Source organism: Thalassophryne amazonica, chromosome 10, assembly GCF_902500255.1.
Source record: "Thalassophryne amazonica chromosome 10, fThaAma1.1, whole genome shotgun sequence".
NCBI classification, from domain to species: Eukaryota; Metazoa; Chordata; class Actinopteri; order Batrachoidiformes; family Batrachoididae; genus Thalassophryne; species Thalassophryne amazonica.
Genome location: NC_047112.1, coordinates 35,749,752 through 35,768,414, shown reverse-complemented (window position 1 = coordinate 35,768,414; position 18,663 = coordinate 35,749,752). Strand labels below are relative to the sequence as shown.

The 18,663-nt window shown below is 44.2% G+C and overlaps 1 protein-coding gene across 5 annotated transcripts in view; it reads left to right on the top strand.

Annotated features, from left to right (window-relative positions):
• Positions 1 to 18,663, top strand: part of tle2a (TLE family member 2, transcriptional corepressor a) — a 147,812-nt gene that overhangs the window by 104,292 nt on the left and 24,857 nt on the right. For all 5 annotated transcript variants that reach the window (XM_034179779.1, XM_034179778.1, XM_034179777.1 and 2 more), the window contains exon 3: positions 17,436 to 17,499. In XM_034179779.1, coding sequence (XP_034035670.1) covers positions 17,436 to 17,499 — 64 coding nt within the window. The remainder of the gene's footprint in view (positions 1 to 17,435; positions 17,500 to 18,663) is intronic.

Below are 18,663 nucleotides of genomic sequence, written 5' to 3'. Positions count from 1 at the left end.
GGGACCACCACCGCAGTTTGCCACTCCTTGGGCACTGTCCCAGACCTCAACGCAATGTTGAAGAGACTCATCCAAGACAATCCCTCCACACCCAGAGCCTTCAGCATTTCTGGATGGATCTCATCAACCCCTGGGGCCTTGCCACTGCGAAGTTGTTTGACTGCCTCAGTGATTTCCACCAGAGAAATTGATGAAAATCCTCCATCAGCTTCCAGCTCTGCCCCTACTATAGAGTGCGCTCCGGTCTGATGCAGGAGTTCCTCAAAGTGTTCCTTCCAGCGCCGGATTAGATCCTCAGTTCAGGTCAACAGAGTCCCATCTTTACTGTAGACAGCTTGGATGGTTTCCCGTTTTCCCCTCCTGAGGTGCCTCATGGTCCGCCAGAAGCACCTTCGTGCCGACCGAAGGTCCTTCTCCATGGTTGCTCCAAACGTCTCCCACACCTGCTGCTTTGCCTCCCCCACAGCAGAGGCTGCTGCCCTTCAGGCCTGTCGGTACCTTGCAACTGCCTTTGGAGTCTTCCGAGATAACATATCTCGGAAGGACTCCTTCTTCAGTCGGACGGCTTCCCTGACCACCGGTGTCCACCACGGTGTTCGAGGGTTGCCACCCCTTGAGGCACCTAAGACATTCAGGCCACAGCTCCCCGCTGCAGCTTCAGCAATGGAAGCTTTGAACATTGCCGATTCTGGTTCAATGTCCCCAACCTCCACAGGGGTGCTAGAGAAGCTCTGCAAGAGTTGTGAGTTGAAGATCTGTCGGACAGTGGGCTCCTCCAGATGTTCGCAGTTCACCCGCACTATCAGTTTTGGCTTACCAGGTCTGGCCAAAGTCCTCCCCCACCCTCTGAACCAACTCACCACCAGATGGTGATCAGTTGACAGCTCTTCCCCTCTTTTCACCCGAGTGTCCAGAACATGTGGCCTCAAATCAGGTGATACGATCACAAAATCGATCATCGATCTTCGGCCTAGGGTGCTCTGGTACCATGTACACTTATGAGCATCCTTATGTTCGAACATGGTGTTCGTTATGGACAGTCCGTGACTAGCACAGAAGTCCAATAGCAAACCACCATTCATGTTTAGATCAGAGAGGCCGTTCCTCCCAGTCAGACCTCTCCAGGTGTCTCTGTCATTGCCCACGTGTGCGTTGAAGTTCTCCAGCAGAACAGTGGACTGGAGCCCCATACAGGACTCCATTCAGGGACTCCAAGAAGGCAGAATATTCCAAAATGCTGTTCAGTGCATACGCACAATCAACAGTCAGAGTCCCCTCCCCCACCACCACCACCACCCAAAGATGCAGGGAGGCGACCCTCTTGTCTACTGGAGTAAACTCCAACATAGCGGTGCTCAGCCAGGGACTCGTGAGTATCCCCACACACGCCTGGTGCCTCACCCCCTGGGCAGCTCCAGAGAACAATGAGGTCCAGCCCCTATCAAGGAGAGTGGTTCCGGAGCTGAGGCTGTGCGTGGAGACAGAGCCCACCAGATCTAATGGTATCGCTCCACCTCCCGCACCAGCTCTGGCTCCTTCTCTCACAGCGAAGTGATGTTTCACACCCCCCAGAGCCAGCCCCTGCTACTCGGGTGTGGTCCGTTGAGACCCTCGACTTTCACTGCCACCCATGAGACAGTGCACCCTGCACCAGCGCTTCCCCCTGCGGGTTGTGAGCACACAGGAACAGAAGAAAACAAAGAAAGCAAAAAATGAAACAATTTCCCAGATTCGTACAGCTGAAAGGGTGTAGGCTGAAGCAAAAGCTTATAAACACCCCCACCAGTTGCTATATACACATATATGTACACTCATGACAATAAATACCAAAAAAGACAAGAAAGACAAGCAGAGACAATATAGATTAATTAGTAAACTAAAATATCTGTACACAGCAAAACAAACAGCAGTATAACGCACAAATAAAACAGAAGAACAGTAACAAAGTCAGTTAACCTAATAATCGTACTATAATAAGTAAGTATATTATAGTACGATAGATTAGGTTAACTGGATGAACCTTCTAATACTTTCTGGATGAGCCTATATATAAACTGCATGTAATGTATGAAAACTCTGTATGTAATAAACAATATCAACAAATTTCAGTTGAGTGTTTTTGGTCTTGTCTGCTCCCAAACTCTGTGTCTAAAAAATTATGGCAGTGGAGGAGTCCACTTACGGCAGCTAAAATAAGTATTGAATACATCACAGTAAACATATTTGTAAAGATGCTGTTGACATAAAATTTTCCCCAGGTGTTGGTAATAACCCAAGTAATCCACACATACAACAAAATCAAAACAAATAAGTACAAAAATTAAGTTATGTGTAAATAAAATGGAATGACACAGGGAAAAGTACTGAACACGCTTACTGAAATTTTTTTTATATATCCATTGTCGCGGCTCGTCTTTAGTCTTCTCAGGATGTCGTCTTTTAGATAACACAAACTAATTGCAAGTGATATGCTAGAAAATGACACAACACTTTAGAATAATTCAGCCTTAAGCAAGATAAAATGCACAGAGTTTTTAAGTTTATTTAAGCCTTCGACACAAAGCTTAGACAAACTGAGTCCTCTAGAGAGACTGAATATGACAACCGCGCTCGTCTATTTATTGGAGACCCGCGGGCATCGCTCCTCCTTCGACTTTTTTATTTATTTCATTCCCAAGACATGGTTTTCTATTGGAAGCGTCCTCTAGTGAACCCTAAGCAGGTGTTAGGCCATTATTTCAATGTGACAAACGCTCCCATTAAAACATGAAGGATTTACAACTGATTTTTTTAAAAGACCTTCAGCCACAGGTGCAGCTGGCCTGAGGCCCCCTCCGCACGTGGCCTCAGCCACACGTGCAGCTGGCCTGAGGCCCCTGCACGCGGCCTGCGGGAAAGCACCTAAAAGGCCTTGGAAAGCCCCTGACAGACTAAATGACTAATAGAGCCCTTTTTTTGGGTTGAACACCTGCTAGTTCAACCAGAGGACATACAGTTCGGATCAGGACACTTGATAGTTCATCACAGTTCAAATATGGACCTAAAAATTCTTCTACAGTCCCTCCTCTGGGACTCGAAAGAGTCCCATTACATCAACTATACTCTTGGGTTGTTTACTGACAAGACATCCTCATTTGTGCATTGCAATAAAAAAGAAAAACACATCACTCGACTTACTGATAACTCTGGTGCGGATATGAATATCAGTGATACTTCACACGGTAAATATATTGCAGTGCAGGTGAACCTACATACTAAGGCACAAGGTGAGCAATTAGCCGGATCATATCAACGCAAGGTGACATTCAAACAATGAGTTTTGGTGTAATTCAAGGCACTTAAAATGGCCACATAAAACAAGTTACAGCAACTTCTTAATCATGGCAAAGTAAAGGCTTTACATTGACATCAGTGCAACCAATCATCTTCTGGCATCTATTGACTCACTCAACCAGAGGCTCCAACCCATTATACTTGGTTCTACATATTATTTTGTTAAAGAGTCACACATGTATTACTTAAATGCATCAAATAACGCCTACGTTACCACTATTTAGTCGACCAATCAAGAAACTATTCTAAGGTTAGCGCAGCTATGTCTAATTAAATGATAAAACACAATAAATGGTTTCCCTTCATGTCCGTCCTTAAGTCATTTGCCTTAGTCAATCATATAATGGTTTTCATTATAGGCCATTTCTCAACATTTTCCACTTTGTTTTTCTTCTTTTTCAGCTTGTTTTCTAATGCCCTTTTTGGCTAGACGCCAAATTTAGGCGATGCATGTCTCTTGAGGCATGCTATAATTTAAGAAAAAAGGGGTCCCTATGGTGCATCTTTACTACTAAATCTACAAACACACCGTGTAAGGGTCCCCTTTTTATAACTTTGCAGTGTGATATCTATGTGTATGCATTTAGCTTTATCTGTGTTACGCAGATGATGGTAAGGACAGACATTTACCCAACCTTCGTTACTAACATATATCCTTCTTTGTTTTATTTACACTCAGATTTCTGAAACCAGTCCGCAATTCAAACTCAAGAACCAAGATCATAGTCCGTGTTCAGTGCCATTACGTCAGTCCGCGCTCCTCAGCATTTACTCAGCATCTGAAGTTTTGGGAGAAGTTGGGGAACATGGGGAGGTTGGCCTTTCAGGGGTAGTGGGGGGAGGATCAGGAATTCTGGCTTTCAGACAGTCGTGCAGTTCTTTGATGGATCTTTCCAGCTCCTTGTGCTGCTTGGCCAGGTTGTACAGGGCCCCCAGAGAATTCTTGCCCACATTCAGGGTGGTGGTGGCCAGTCCTAGCTGCTCCCTTTCCATATGCTCCATCATGCTGGCTAGCATGTCCATACTAGACTGAAGACCACACAGTTGAGTATGGAGGCCCTCCTGAGCACAAGAGATGTTGGCATTGTCACGGTGTATCCTGAACAGGTATGCAGCTGTCTGACTTAGTTGTGGCATGATTTCCTCAAATAGCTCATGGGGAATGTGATTTGTGAGGGGCAGGAGCTGCTCCAAGGTTTTTGGAACAGACTCTTGTGGAAGACGAAGCTCTCGAACCAAGATTGCCATGTCCAGTGGGGTGACCATGACCAGATTAAGGTTGTGCAGTCCAGGGGACAGGAAGTACAAGGGGGAAGGCATTTCGTGTGTGGGGGGAGTATTGTTGATGTCGCACAGGCAAGTGGTTGGGACACTCTGGGCATTTAGTAGCCTGTACAAAGCTCCCCTCTGTCCTGGTGGGTGAGTTCACTAAGGTCCACCCCTGCTGATCCTCCTCCAGAGGTACTGGGCTGATCAGAATATCTCTCCTGCCTTGGGGGTGGAAAGCTGGGGACAGGTCCTAGCAGTGAATTGGGTCTAGGATGCACTCGGGCAGTTGCTGCATATGGCCGACCTTGGCTGCCTCCCCTGGAGGGTATCGTTGCCACTGGCACATGTGACTGTCTCCATGGCATCTGCGGAAGGGGTGTGTTCCTGAGTCCAAAGGGTCCTTCAGGTGATGGTGGAGTCCTCGGGCCGACTCTTGCTGCAGGCAGATTTTGTGAAGCCGTCATCGCCAGGTGCTGGAACGATGAAGATCCTTCTGTTGCCAACTGGTTTAGCTGCTGGATGGATGGCGGCTGTGGCGACCAATCATGTCTCGACCATCCCTCCTGCATATCCTCTTCTCCAAACAGTTCTGAGAGTCCAATCAGACTTGATAGAGGCAGATCAGGCATAGGTCCCTGATCAGGGGAGTCTGGTCTCTCAGCCATACTCCTGTGTCCTAGTAATATACATATACGTTCATTATTACAGCTCCATGTCATTCTTTCAGATATTGTCTATCCTATCCCTCATTTTTGTGGGTGCATGTGTGTGAATGTAAATGTGCGTGCATGTCTTCTTCCTCGTCTACAATATCACCAAGCACGGTCCATCCCAGTCCTCCCTTTCTGGGGTGTACGCCACAATATTAGGGAGCTGGGGGCTGTCGGGGAGGATAATTGGTATTTCATCCATTTCCATATATTCTGGTTCTCTGTCTGTTTCGTTTGTGCTTTCTTCTAGGGCTCGGATGGCTAACAGTGGGAGCTGTCCTACTGTGGATGAAATCAATTTATTGACCAGAAATTTTATCAAGGGAATACCACAACATATTACCAGCAAGACCGCCACCCCTGTTAGTGCCAAGATTACACCTATCTGGTATAACCAGTCTTTCCATGATATCCACCCTCTCCTTAGAGTCCCAAACAGTGAAAACAGTGGGCCAATATTCATTCCATTCCCTACAATGTATCCAGAATCGTCAGTTTCATTTCTCCCTCCTATGGAGTTACTTAATAGTTCCTGTTGCATCTCTTCAAGTGTGATTAAGAGCTCTGTCAAATTTCCGTCTTCCCCTGTACGCATGGGAATAGCTGTGCAACATTCGGTGGCTTTGATCATAATACAAACTCCTTGTTCATCAGCCATCATCATCTCAATAGCTAATCTATTTTGCATTGTCATTAGCGAGGTGGCGTGCAGTTGTTCGGTTAAGGCTCCTACAGCTGCCAATGTCCAGTTCAAATATCTTTGTTGATTATACCACAAGTAATTAATCCACTGCACCTCCTGGAACCTAGAACGGATTTTTGGAGTAACCCCGAACAGAGCCAATGCCCATCCCCATTTATCCGCATCTTCATCTGCTTTAACTCTGCTACTGTCTATGGCTTCTAACTGTCGGGGTATCCCTTCTGGTATCCTGTTTCTTACTGTGATGTTGTAGTCTGTTTTAAACGTCATTATTCCTCTTTTCTTACGAAGTTTCTGTGGCATGGGTTGTATTGAATTTGGCATTTCAATTACTGTTATTGCTCCTGTGAGCATCACAGGAGCACAAAGGCCTTTCCAATTCGGGGACAGCGATGACAGGAGTTTCCATTTTTGTCCGCATATCCAAAAGATGTCAGCTAAGGGTACCGTTCCCTTAGCTAAATTTGGAGTAGATACCCATGAAGCATGGGTGAGATTCAGTCCAATTACAGACCCCCCTGTGGCCGGTACTATTTGTTCACACTGTATGCCTGCTGCTGGCAGGGTGTGACAGACGGTAATGTTCCATGCTGTTTTGGCCGGTTTGTATTCTTGCTGCTTTTGCATACACTGTATGTGGTGTTTTGGCTGGGTCGTCCCTACCTGCCAATCGCTTATGCATTGTGCTACTAAGCCTTTAGCTATACAGAATGGGTGTATCATCCCTTTCTCTATTTTAATCATAGGTGGAACGGTTCCTTCTGTACTTAGGGGCACTGGACAAAGTTTACTGTCGGCAGCATATTTTTCATCACCTACTGCCATTTTCATAACACATTGTGTATAGCATTCTGCTTGGTCTGAGTTATGTTGGGGACTCCTATAACAGTTGTTGATATCAGGTAGGGGTTTAGCCTGAGGTATCACACCTTTCCGGTGACAGGCTATGCAAGGCTTTTCACTGATCTGCCTAGCCGAAAATTTCAACCATTGGTAAAATAAATTGGTCTTCAACCCTTGTGTGCGGGCTAGGTCTGTACTGGGATCCCATCTCCCTAAGTGACTGCTTGTTTCTAGGCTTCTAATTGTCCTCTTTTTCCTTGGTTTGATTTTTACCCATTTTGTGGCTTCATGTACTGTAACAGTTACGTCTTGCTTGGTTTCCCTGCATCCTCTTTTATCACAAATTACCTCTATGTTGAGTGTTCCCTCCTCTTCACATTTGATGCTAATGGCTTCGCCTAATATGTAATCCCCCAGCTTTCCCTGTATTCCTATGTTCTTGTAGGCTTTTGATTTAATGTATACCAAATTATATGTTTTTCCTGTGTTTAGAATGCCTTGTTTAGCTGCTATTGCGGCCATGGCCACGGCACAGTCCGTTGTATGTTTTGGATGTCTATTTTCTCCCATACTGACCACCAGTAGTATTGTCAATCCCTTGAATAATTCCTTAATCATTGCTCTGATGACTGTTGAGATGTGCTACTAGATGTGCTACTGAGTGAGCCGTCACTAGATGAGCTGTCACTAGGGATGTGTGGTGTATCTGTGCTTTGTCTGGGTTGTACTTCCTGTGGTTCTTCTGTCGGTAAATCTACTGAGTTGCTGTCCGAGTCTGATGTCTCCTGTGGCCTGTCTATGTGTCGGTCTGTATTTCTGTCTGTCTGTTGGCCTGCGTCTCCAGTTGTCTCTGAGTCTGCATCTGAGTCTGTCGCTGCTCTATCTGGCAGGGATCCACTACTCTCTGAAGCTGTGTGTCGTCTTTGTTCAATCAGTCTCTGTGAGCGCCTTGGCCAGTGTTCGCCTGGCTGCAGGGAGGCGTGGCCTTCCCTCGGTGCTTCTTCTGGCTGCAGGGAGGCGTGGCCGTCCCTCGGTGCTGCTGTAGGGTCTCTGGCTTCTCCTGCTTCCCCCCTTGGCCCGGCGGCTCTGCCAAGACGAGCTTGCCGAGGCCGCAGGGGCGCTGGGCCACCAACCCTACAGCAGTGGTTTAAATGAAACCAAGTGTCCTTACCGTCTACTTTGACTGCTGTACGTGAGGCAAGAATAACTTTAAAAGGACCTTCTCGGCGGGGCCTGTCCCACTTATTTTTGAACACCTTGACATAAACCAGATCACCAGGCTGGATGCTCTGATTTTCGAGTGGAATCTCTGCTTCTCTGTCTTCTGTAGCACCTTTGACCTGCAAAAAGATAGTTTTGTGTATTTGGGTTAACTGTCTCAGATAATTATGCCATTCGTCTTGTAGCTGCTCCAGCGATGGTCCTTCGTAGGGTCCTCTCAGGTATGGAATAGGCATCGGCCGACCTGTAAGAGCTTCAAATGGTGTCAAATGGGTTAGTCGGTTAGTTTGTGAGCGCATTGACAATAAAGCAAGCGGCAACGCATCCAGCCAGGTTAGTTTGCCATTGCTGTCTGCTATGATTTTTGCTAGTTTGTTCTTTAAAATGCCATTAGCCCGTTCCACCACCCCATTTGATTGGGGGTGATAAACACATCCAAACTTCTGTTTGATACCCAATTGTTTGAATGTTTCTTGTGTAACCTTGGGTACAAAAGCCCTACCGTTGTCAGATGAGATAGTATCTGGAATGCCAAATCTTGGAAAGACGTCTCGGCACAAGAATTTGCCTACCGTTTTATGGTCTTGATTTGCAGAGGCTACTGCCTCAATCCATCGGCTGAATCTGCATATCACTACCAAAACATATCTCATTCGTTTAACTCGGTTTTCAGCTCCCATGTCTATGAAATCCATCATAAGATGTCTGAATGGCCCATCAGGGACCGGAATGTGGGCTAAAGGGGCTGTGAATGATTTCCGGACATTGTACTGTGCACATACCTCACACTCATTCAACAAACGGTCCACTGTTGCTGCCATATATGGTGACCACCAGACAGCTTTTAGTTTGTTCATAATTTGGACTCGCGAACAATGATCGGGTCCATGGGCCCAAATGATTGCATGTCGTAATAAATTGGTGGGTAACACAAAATGTCCATGACTACTGTGCCACAGCTTGTCCGCTGGCCCCTGACTGCGTGTCTCAATAGCGCCTCGTTTAACCCACATTCGTTTTTCTTCTCCACTGGCCCTACTTTGAGCCACTATCAGTGCGTCAAGTGAAACCAGTGGGGCACAATCTTGGATGGTTAGCAGGGGAAACATATTTTCTCCTTGTGCTCCTTTGCGCGCTGCGTCATCTGCTAGGTTGTTACCTTGAGCTATGATGTTATTATTCTTTTGATGACCTACACATTTAATGATGGCTACCTCAGACGGTAATTGGAGAGCTTGTAACAGTTGGGAAATCGCTTCTCCATGAGTGACAGGGGTGCCATCTGCTCTCAGGAATCCCCTTTGTTTCCAAATGTTTGCATGTACATGACATACGCCATAAGCGTAGGCTGAGTCTGTGTAGATATTAACACGTTGATCTTTAGCTATCTGGCAAGCCATAGTTAAGGCTTTGATTTCTGCCAGTTGGGCTGAACAAGGCTGATCAATTCCTTGGGACTCCAGTAATTCAAAGGTCTCGCCATCCGTGTTTAGTTTAACAATCCCCATACCCGCATGCAATCCCGCGGCATCCCGAAAGCATGAGCCATCCACGAACAGGGTTAGATCTGCATCTATGGCGTGATTATACAAATGTTCTCTGGCTCTCAAAAATTTCTCTGTCTCTGCCACACAGTTATGTGGAGTACCATCTAACGGTGTGGTCAATTTGGTGGCGGGATTCACCGTGTGACAACGTTGTATTGTTATTTCTGGAGCGGACAACACAACTTCATATCCAGTGCGTCTAGCTTGTGTTAAGACAAAACGTTGACTGGTTAGCAGGGCATGTAACTGATGCGACGTGTACAACGTTACTGCATGTCCCATGATTATGGATGATGCTTTTTGAAATGCAAAGGCAGCTGCTGCTAGACCCTGATAGCATGGTGGCAATCCTGTTTCAATGTTGTCAAGCTTTGTACTATAATAGGCCAATGGTTGTTTTCCTTCATTTGTTTCCTGCATTAGTACAGCACAAGCATATCCAGCTTTTTCAGTAACATACAAATGGAAAGGTTTCCCATAATCTGGGTTACCTAACGCGGGAGCAGATTGCATGTCTGTTTTTAGGGCCTCAAAAGCTCCCGTTGCCTGATCTGTCCAGACGAGGAGAGCTGCATTGCTTGTTTGCCCCACTGCTCTAATCATGGCACGCAAAGGTGCAGTTTTTATTGCATAATCACAAATCCACGGCCGACTGTACCCTGCCATCCCAAGGAATGAAAGCATCTGTCCCACTGTTTGGGGTTTGGGAGCCTTGACTATAGCCTCCACTTGGCTTGGGGCTATACATCGCGTGGTCCCACACAACTGTCTTCCCAAGTATTCTACTTGTTGTTTGCAGAACTGCAATTTGTCCTTACTTACTTTATGACCTCCATCTGCCAATGCATGCAATACAATTAATGAATCTTTTTCACACTGTTCTTGAGTCTCTGATGCAATAAGGAGATCATCCATATATTGCACCAATGTACTGGGTATGTCAAGGTGTTGTAAATCTTCAGCCAGGACTTTGTTAAAGATGGCTGGGGACAGGTTCAGTCCCTGAGGTAGCCGTGTATACGTTAGCTGTTGTCCCAGAAATGTGAATGCAAACAAATGTTGTGAGTCTGGGTGCACAGGCACACTGAAATAGGCTGAACACAGATCGATTACTGTGTACCATTTTGCTCCAGCAGGGATGCTTGATAGTATAGTATGCGGATCAGGTACTATAGGTGCATCCATTTCTATTATTGCATTGATAGGACGCAAATCATGTACCAGCCGATACTCTTTGGTATTGTTTTTAGGGATAGGATAGATAGGAGTATTGCATGGGCTTGCAGTTTTTATTAAAACTCCAGCTGCCATTAGTCCCTTAATTACTGGTTTTATGCCTTCAATAGCCTGAGGTTTTAATGGATACTGCCTTTGGTGAGGCAGTTTTGCTCCCGGTTTTACTTTTATTTTTACTGGTAAGGCTGTTTTTACTAGTCCTACATCTGTTTTGCTTTTGGACCACACCACTGGTGGTATTTTCTCTAACAATTTCTCTTGTTGGGTCGATAACACCATCTGTCCCTCTGATCTAGGATTGAGCTCCACTTTTTGAGCTATAGCCTCATCATTTACTTTTAAATTAATTCGTATAAACTGCTGGTCTTTTGACAGATGTACTTGTGGACTTTCCATGTTTTGCCATTCTTCAACTTCTGAGGCTGTCTTTACCATTGGACCTAGGTCATGGGATTCATACTTTTCTGAGACTAAAAGGGTCACATGAGGTGTGGCATTCGGCACTTGATACCATTGTTGTTCAGCTGAAGTTAGCTTGACAGAAGCTGCGGCCCCTTGGGGGCCTAAATAAATTTCTGTAGTGGTTATGTGAAGCAGCCGTTGATTCATCAATGCATCCCAGCAGCATGCATAGTCAGTTTGTTCTTGTTTGGCATCGAACATCAGGGTGACATGTAAAGGTAAACTAGGTGTATATACTGCTTCATAGTGTTGTTCGGCCCAGGGCTTCCATTTTTCCCATTGCAGTTGAAGATTTGAATTTTCTGGTTGTAACTTCAGCCAGTATACCATGGGTTGCACAGGTCGGCATGACGTTTATATGGGGGTGGCTCTGCTTCCCAGCTCGGTGCACTGGCTTTAGTCTCTTTGGATCTTTCCTCTGTCATTTTTTCTCTTTTCTGCTGTAGCCTCTGTGCTTCCTGCTTGAACAAGGCCAAAACTTCTTTTTCTTCAGTGCGTTTTTTGTTGTTATTTACGTTCTTCTGCTGATCTTTAATTTCTTTTTTCTGTATTTCTACCGCAACTGCTTCACACATCACCGGATCAAATGATCCCTCCAAAGGCCATTGCCTGCCCCCATGTGACCTTTTGTGCCACTTTCTCATACATTGGTTGGCCTTAGTGCGTTTTCCTGGATATTTTCTTAGTACTAAGTCTAGCGGGGTACTTTCCCGACCTTGACCTTGAGAGTTACCCATGTAACCCTGACAAACGCTATGTGAGGTGTTTCTATGGTGTTCTGGTAGTCCCTCAGGGGCTGTCCTGATCCAGACCAATAACTTGCTGGCTGTAACACCTGTTTTGTATTTTAAACCCTTAAAAGGATTAAATTTCCAACTGCTTTGCCCGTCTTCTTTTTCTTTAACTAAATATGAAAATTTACCTGTTTCCCACTGAACCTTCCTTGGGACCACAGTCAGAGTCAACCTAGGAAACAGTTCTTCACCTGGATCGGTTGGTAGTGTTACTAAATGATTTAATGGTATGCTAAGTTCTTTATTAGGGTCAGCACAAAGCAGCTCCAGCCACGGGGTTAAACCCTGATGCCACAGACGTCTTATCAGCAGCTCCCAATTAATTAGAGGGAATTGTTCTTTCTTTTGCTTCAGATTGATTACCTTAGTAATCTGCCATAATTTCTGATTGATCTCTTGTTCGTCCTGCCAATGTTCTGCTCCTACCCTGTCAAAATAGGTCCTTTCCAGCCAAAAATGTGTCCTGATTCCCTGGGTTTCGATGTCTCCGTCAGTCAAGTAATGTTCTGGGAGTATTATTTCATCATCACTTAAGTCTCCCATCAATGACTGTCCCAAGCATTGATCAGTCTGTCAGCTTTTTCACTATAATCTAAGCTTTATCTCTTTTGATTTATAACCAACTTTATTTATTTAATCCTCTTACAACCCTAACACCTCCTAATGTCTTTGCTCCCGACTTTCTATTTCCCTTCTAATTTAATTTTTTTTTTTTTTAACTTTCTGCTTCTCGTCTTTTTCTGCTATGTTTGTTTATTAGTTTTCTCTCTTTGAAATAATATCTACCTTCTCTGTATTTACATAGCACTCTTCTCCTGTCTTTTTCTTCACTGTCTGTTTCACACTTTCCTCTCTGCCTGTCATGCACCTCCCAAGTCCTCCTGTTGGGTCTAAATACCTCCCCCTCGTACTCTTTCACATTAATCTTGTATGTCAGCCAGCCTGCAAGTTCTCACAGCTTTACACAGATTACTCTCCACTCTCCCACACACCAATCTTCAAAAGCTTTATACACAAAAATTATTAAAAACAACTTTCTATATATCTCTCTCTAGACTTCTGCCACTTTTCACTCCGCGGCTTTAAACAACCTTTTTATTCACTTAACACCAATGTGTTCTGTTTAAGCATGTATCTCTTCTTCACGTTAGACAGCTTCTCCGGCGCTGTCAGCAACTTCATATATTACTTTTTCAAGCCCTCTTTGAGCGTACAATATTTCATTTACTTCTACGCCTTACCGCGCCTCGCGTGCGTATCCTGTGCTTAATATATTATTTTCCACCAGCTCCTTTCTGAGCATACAATATTTCATTTACTTCTACGCCTTACCGCGCCTCGCGTGCGTATCCTGTGCTTAATATATTATTTTCACAAGCTCCTTTCTGAGCATACAATATTTCATTTATTTCTACGCCTTACCGCGCCTCGCGTGCGTATCCTGTGCCTTTCTGCACTTTCTTCTGCCTTTTTTTTTTTTCACTTACTGAGCTCCTCGTGAGCTTAATGTGCCTTTGCACTGAAAATATTCTCTTTTTCTTTTCTTATAAAAAAACTCATATTACTGTGTACTTAATTACTTATTCTTCTCCCACGCCCCACAAGCGTGTATTTGGTGCCTTACTGCACTATTTTCTGCTTCATTAATTCTCATGTATTCTGCACTAACTCTCTATTTATTTTATTATTTTTTTATAGTTTTTCTCTTTTCTTAAAAAATGACGTCCTTTATTGAGCTCTTTTACTTACTGTCAGCTGTGCTTCTTTGCACTTTTCTCTTTAAATCTCTTTATCACGTACGGTATTTCTACTGCGCCCCCTCAGGCGCTTATCTTGTGCTTTCTCTGCACGTATTCTCTTGTTAAACTCTTTTTTCTCACTTATTTCACTTCAGTCTCTGTTAAACTCTTTAAATAACCTTGTATTACCTTGTATCTATTTGTCAGTATACTCCCCTAAATTAACCCCTACAGCGCATGCTATCAGCCGGCACGTTAGTAACGAATTTCAACACCAATTATTCCCCAAGCATCCAGGTTAGTTCTTCACGCACTCTTTTTCCGCACCAGAGTTCATGAACATTCCTGACCTTTCACTCACATAGACATTCTTTTTCCCGGGAACACACACACCTTCTGAGCATTTTATCTACAAGGCCTGATAATTTTCAATCTTATCTTTTTTTAGTCTCTTATCAATTTTCTTAGTCCAGGTTCTTTTGGGTAAGAGGCAATTAAAAAATATCACCTGTCAACTTGGGCGGAAATCCCGACTCACTCCTCCAGATCGTGCAGAAATTATAAAAGGTTTCTGCTTACCTTTTAGTCGTGATCACTGTTATTTACGGTCTGGAGGGATGAGCTGGACTGCCCCAGGCTGCCGGAATGCCCCTGGACCCTCCTGAAGCTGGCTCGCCAAGTTCTGTCGCGGCTCGTCTTTAGTCTTCTCAGGATGTCGTCTTTTAGATAACACAAACTAATTGCAAGTGATATGCTAGAAAATGACACAACACTTTAGAATAATTCAGCCTTAAGCAAGATAAAATGCACAGAGTTTTTAAGTTTATTTAAGCCTTCGACACAAAGCTTAGACAAACTGAGTCCTCTAGAGAGACTGAATATGACAACCGCGCTCGTCTATTTATTGGAGACCCGCGGGCATCGCTCCTCCTTCGACTTTTTTATTTATTTCATTCCCAAGACATGGTTTTCTATTGGAAGCGTCCTCTAGTGAACCCTAAGCAGGTGTTAGGCCATTATTTCAATGTGACAAACGCTCCCATTAAAACATGAAGGATTTACAACTGATTTTTTTAAAAGACCTTCAGCCACAGGTGCAGCTGGCCTGAGGCCCCCTCCGCACGTGGCCTCAGCCACACGTGCAGCTGGCCTGAGGCCCCTGCACACGGCCTGCGGGAAAGCACCTAAAAGGCCTTGGAAAGCCCCTGACAGACTAAATGACTAATAGAGCCCTTTTTTTGGGTTGAACACCTGCTAGTTCAACCAGAGGACATACAGTTCGGATCAGGACACTTGATAGTTCATCACAGTTCAAATATGGACCTAAAAATTCTTCTACACCATCCATCCATTTTCTTCCGCTTCATCCGAAATCGGGTCACGGGGGCAGCAGCTCAAAGACATTTGTTGGTAATGACAGCTTCAAGATGCCTGCTGTATGGAGAAACTAGTCGCATCTATTGCTCAGGTGTGATTTTGGCCCATTCTTCCACACAAACAGTCCTCAAATGTGGAAGGTTCTGTGGACTTCTTCTATGAACTCTGATCTTTGGTTGTTTCCATAGGTTTTCTGTTTGATTCGAGTCAGATGATTGGCTGGGACATTCTAGCAGCTTTATTTTCATGAAAGGAAACCAATTGTATTTCCTTGGCTTTGTGTTTGCGATCCTGGTCTTACTGAAATATCCACTCTTGTTTCATTTTCATCATCCTAGTAGATTTTTTTTATCAAGAATGTCTTGGTACATTTTTACATTTTCCATTTTGCCAGTGCCATATGCTGCAAAACAGCCCCACACCATGATGTTCCCACCTTCAAACTTCATTGTTGGTATGGTGTTTTTAGGGTGATGGGCAGTGCCATTTGACCACCAAACATTGCATCCAAAGAGTTCAGTTTTGATCTCATTTGACAAGACTATGTTGTCCCACTATTTCACAGGCTTGTCTACATGTTGTGCAGCAAACTTTAAATGAGGGTCAGCAAGCTTTTTCTTCAGCGATGAAGTGAGTGTGCATAGAGACCATGGCAGTTGAGTGCATTACTTATTGTTTTCTTTGGAACAATTGATAACTTTCTCTCCATAAGTGCTCCTTGGATCTTGGACAAGTCTTCTGATAATTCTTTTCAGTCCTCTGTCAGAAATCTTGCAAGGAGCACCTGGTCGTGGCTAGTTTTTGGTGAAATGATGTTCTTTGCCCGTCCTGATTATAGCCCCAACAGTGCTCACTGGAACATTCCGAAGTTTAGAAATCCTTCTGGAACCACTGCCATGCATATTTGGCAACAATAAGGTTGCAAAGATATTGAGAGAGCTCTTTGCTTTTATCAATCACAAGATGTTTCTTGTGTGACACCTTGGTATTGAGACCCTTATTTATAGGCCATCAATTTAATTAATCTTGCTGATATTAATTTGCACTGACAAGGGGTAGGATTGCTTTCTAATTACTGATAGATTTCACCTGGTGTCTTGTCTTTCCATGTCTTTTTGCATCCCCTTTCTTCAGTTGTTGAATTCTTTTATCCTGTGTAATTTCACATTATTGCACATAACTTAATTTGTGGACATCTATGGTTTGACTTCTTTGTATGTGTGGATTACTTGGGTTGTTATCCACATCTGGTGAAAATTTCATGTCAGTTGTATCTGTACAAATATATTTACTGAAAAAAATGGTGTTCAATACTTATTTTGCTCACTGGATATTTAAAGACTCATCTGTAGTTACACCCTTCTTCTCAGATTGATATCAGTTGATACTATGAGTTTCAGGATTTGTGCATCCCTGAACTGACCTCGGACCATGTTTTAAGATCCCCAAGAAGTAGCTGTGGCTTTGGTAAAAGGGAACTGGGCTGCCTTACCTTACCTGCTGCCACCACAACCTGTGCAAGAAGTGAACAATTGACAGATACATTTAAGAGGGGAATCGACTTTGTGCCAGGCCTCACAGTACCTGTGAATCACATTCTTGTGGCAGTCTGACATGCACATACATAGAGGATCAGAGAAAGGAGTGATGGTTAAACAGTGAAAAGACAGTTATTCCTTTCAGCATATCAGCACATTTGACCTAATGCAGCCAAAGCTTCAACTAGTTCACTGAAACTTGGCAGTGAGTCCTGCTGAAGGTTGAAGTAGAAGCGGACAGACGCTGAGACAGACAGAAGAATGGGCTGGTAATTGGAGAGAAAGAAGCAACAGATTGAGGAGGAGTAGAGGGCAAATAGATAGATTGAAAATTATTGTGATAGGAAAAGAGAGAGACACCTTGGATGTGCCCGCCTGCAGTCTTGGCTGGATTTCAGGCTCCAAACGTGACTTTGTCTATTTCTGCTCTGCTCTGAGGTGATAATGGGCTGTCAGCACCCCAGTCACCCTTCTCCACCTCTCCACTCTGTATGGGAGGGAGAGGGAGAGCGAGGGAGAGAGAGAGAGGCAATTTCTTGTCATGTTGCTAATTGCATTATGCTCTTTTAATTGGAATGTGACACAAAGCAAACCCACTAGTTCTGTACACCCCCCACCCCACTAATTTCTCTCATTTCTGCTCATCCTCTTGTTCTGTTGCAGTTTGAAACTGGAATGTGAGAAACTGGCCACAGAAAAGACTGAGATCCAGAGACACTATGTTATGGTGAGAGACGTGTAAACACATACACACACACACACACACACACACACACACACACACACACACACACACACACACACACAGCCCTGTATCTCGGCACACACTGAAAGTTGTTGCCAAGACCACTGAATCCCTTTCATCTTCGAACAGCTGCCAAACACCACCCACCAAAATACACACACACACACACACACACACACACACACACACACACACACACACACACACACACACACACACACACACACACACACACACACACACACCACAACTGCAGAATAAACAGCATTTAGCTGGCCCTTCAATCTTGTGCTTGGTTTTCAGTATATCTTTCTGTGAGTTTGATTATGTGATTGGCTGTTTTAGTTGGGTGATCACGTGCATGCATTTGTCTAATGCTAATGATCAGCATACTGTCAACTCACTGCTGTTAAAGAGGTCATATTATCCATGTTTTATTGTTCCATTGTTTTGGAATTCATATTAAATAGTACGGTAGCTAAATCCCACAATTCTAAATTCTGTACATGCAGAATTCCTCCTGCCATAAACAAAATTCAGGGTTGAAATGACTTTTTTTTAATAAAGATAAGGCGGCTATCATCATCACCGATTAAACAGTAAACACAGAAAAGAAATTGACAATAATTGAATCAATTTGCCTGATTAAAACCGGGTGACTATCTGCACTGCTGCCCATTTTTTTCTCTTTGTTAAAGATAAAAAAAACCCTTGGACTGGGAAAGATGGATCTGGAGATTGGAGAAAGTCGCATGACAATGACGTCAGTTTGAAAGTTTGGCATTTGAAAGTTGCAGCATGCACAGTTAGGGATGGGTATTGATAAGATTTTATCGATATCGATGCCATTATCGATTCTGCTTATCAATCCGATTCCTTGAAATGGATGTTTCAATGACCCCGAACACACTAACAAGGGCACAGCATCTTGGTTCCAGACCAACGAGACTAATGTTATGGAGGGGCCAGCCCAATCCCAGGACCTTAATACAATAGAAAACTTGTGGGGTGACTTAACAAATGCTGTTTCTGAGGCAAAACCAAGAAATGCAGAGAAACTGTGGAATGTAGTCCAATGGTCCTGAGCTGGAATACCTGTTCACAGGTGTCAGTAGTTGGTCTAATCCATGAAACACAGATATGAAG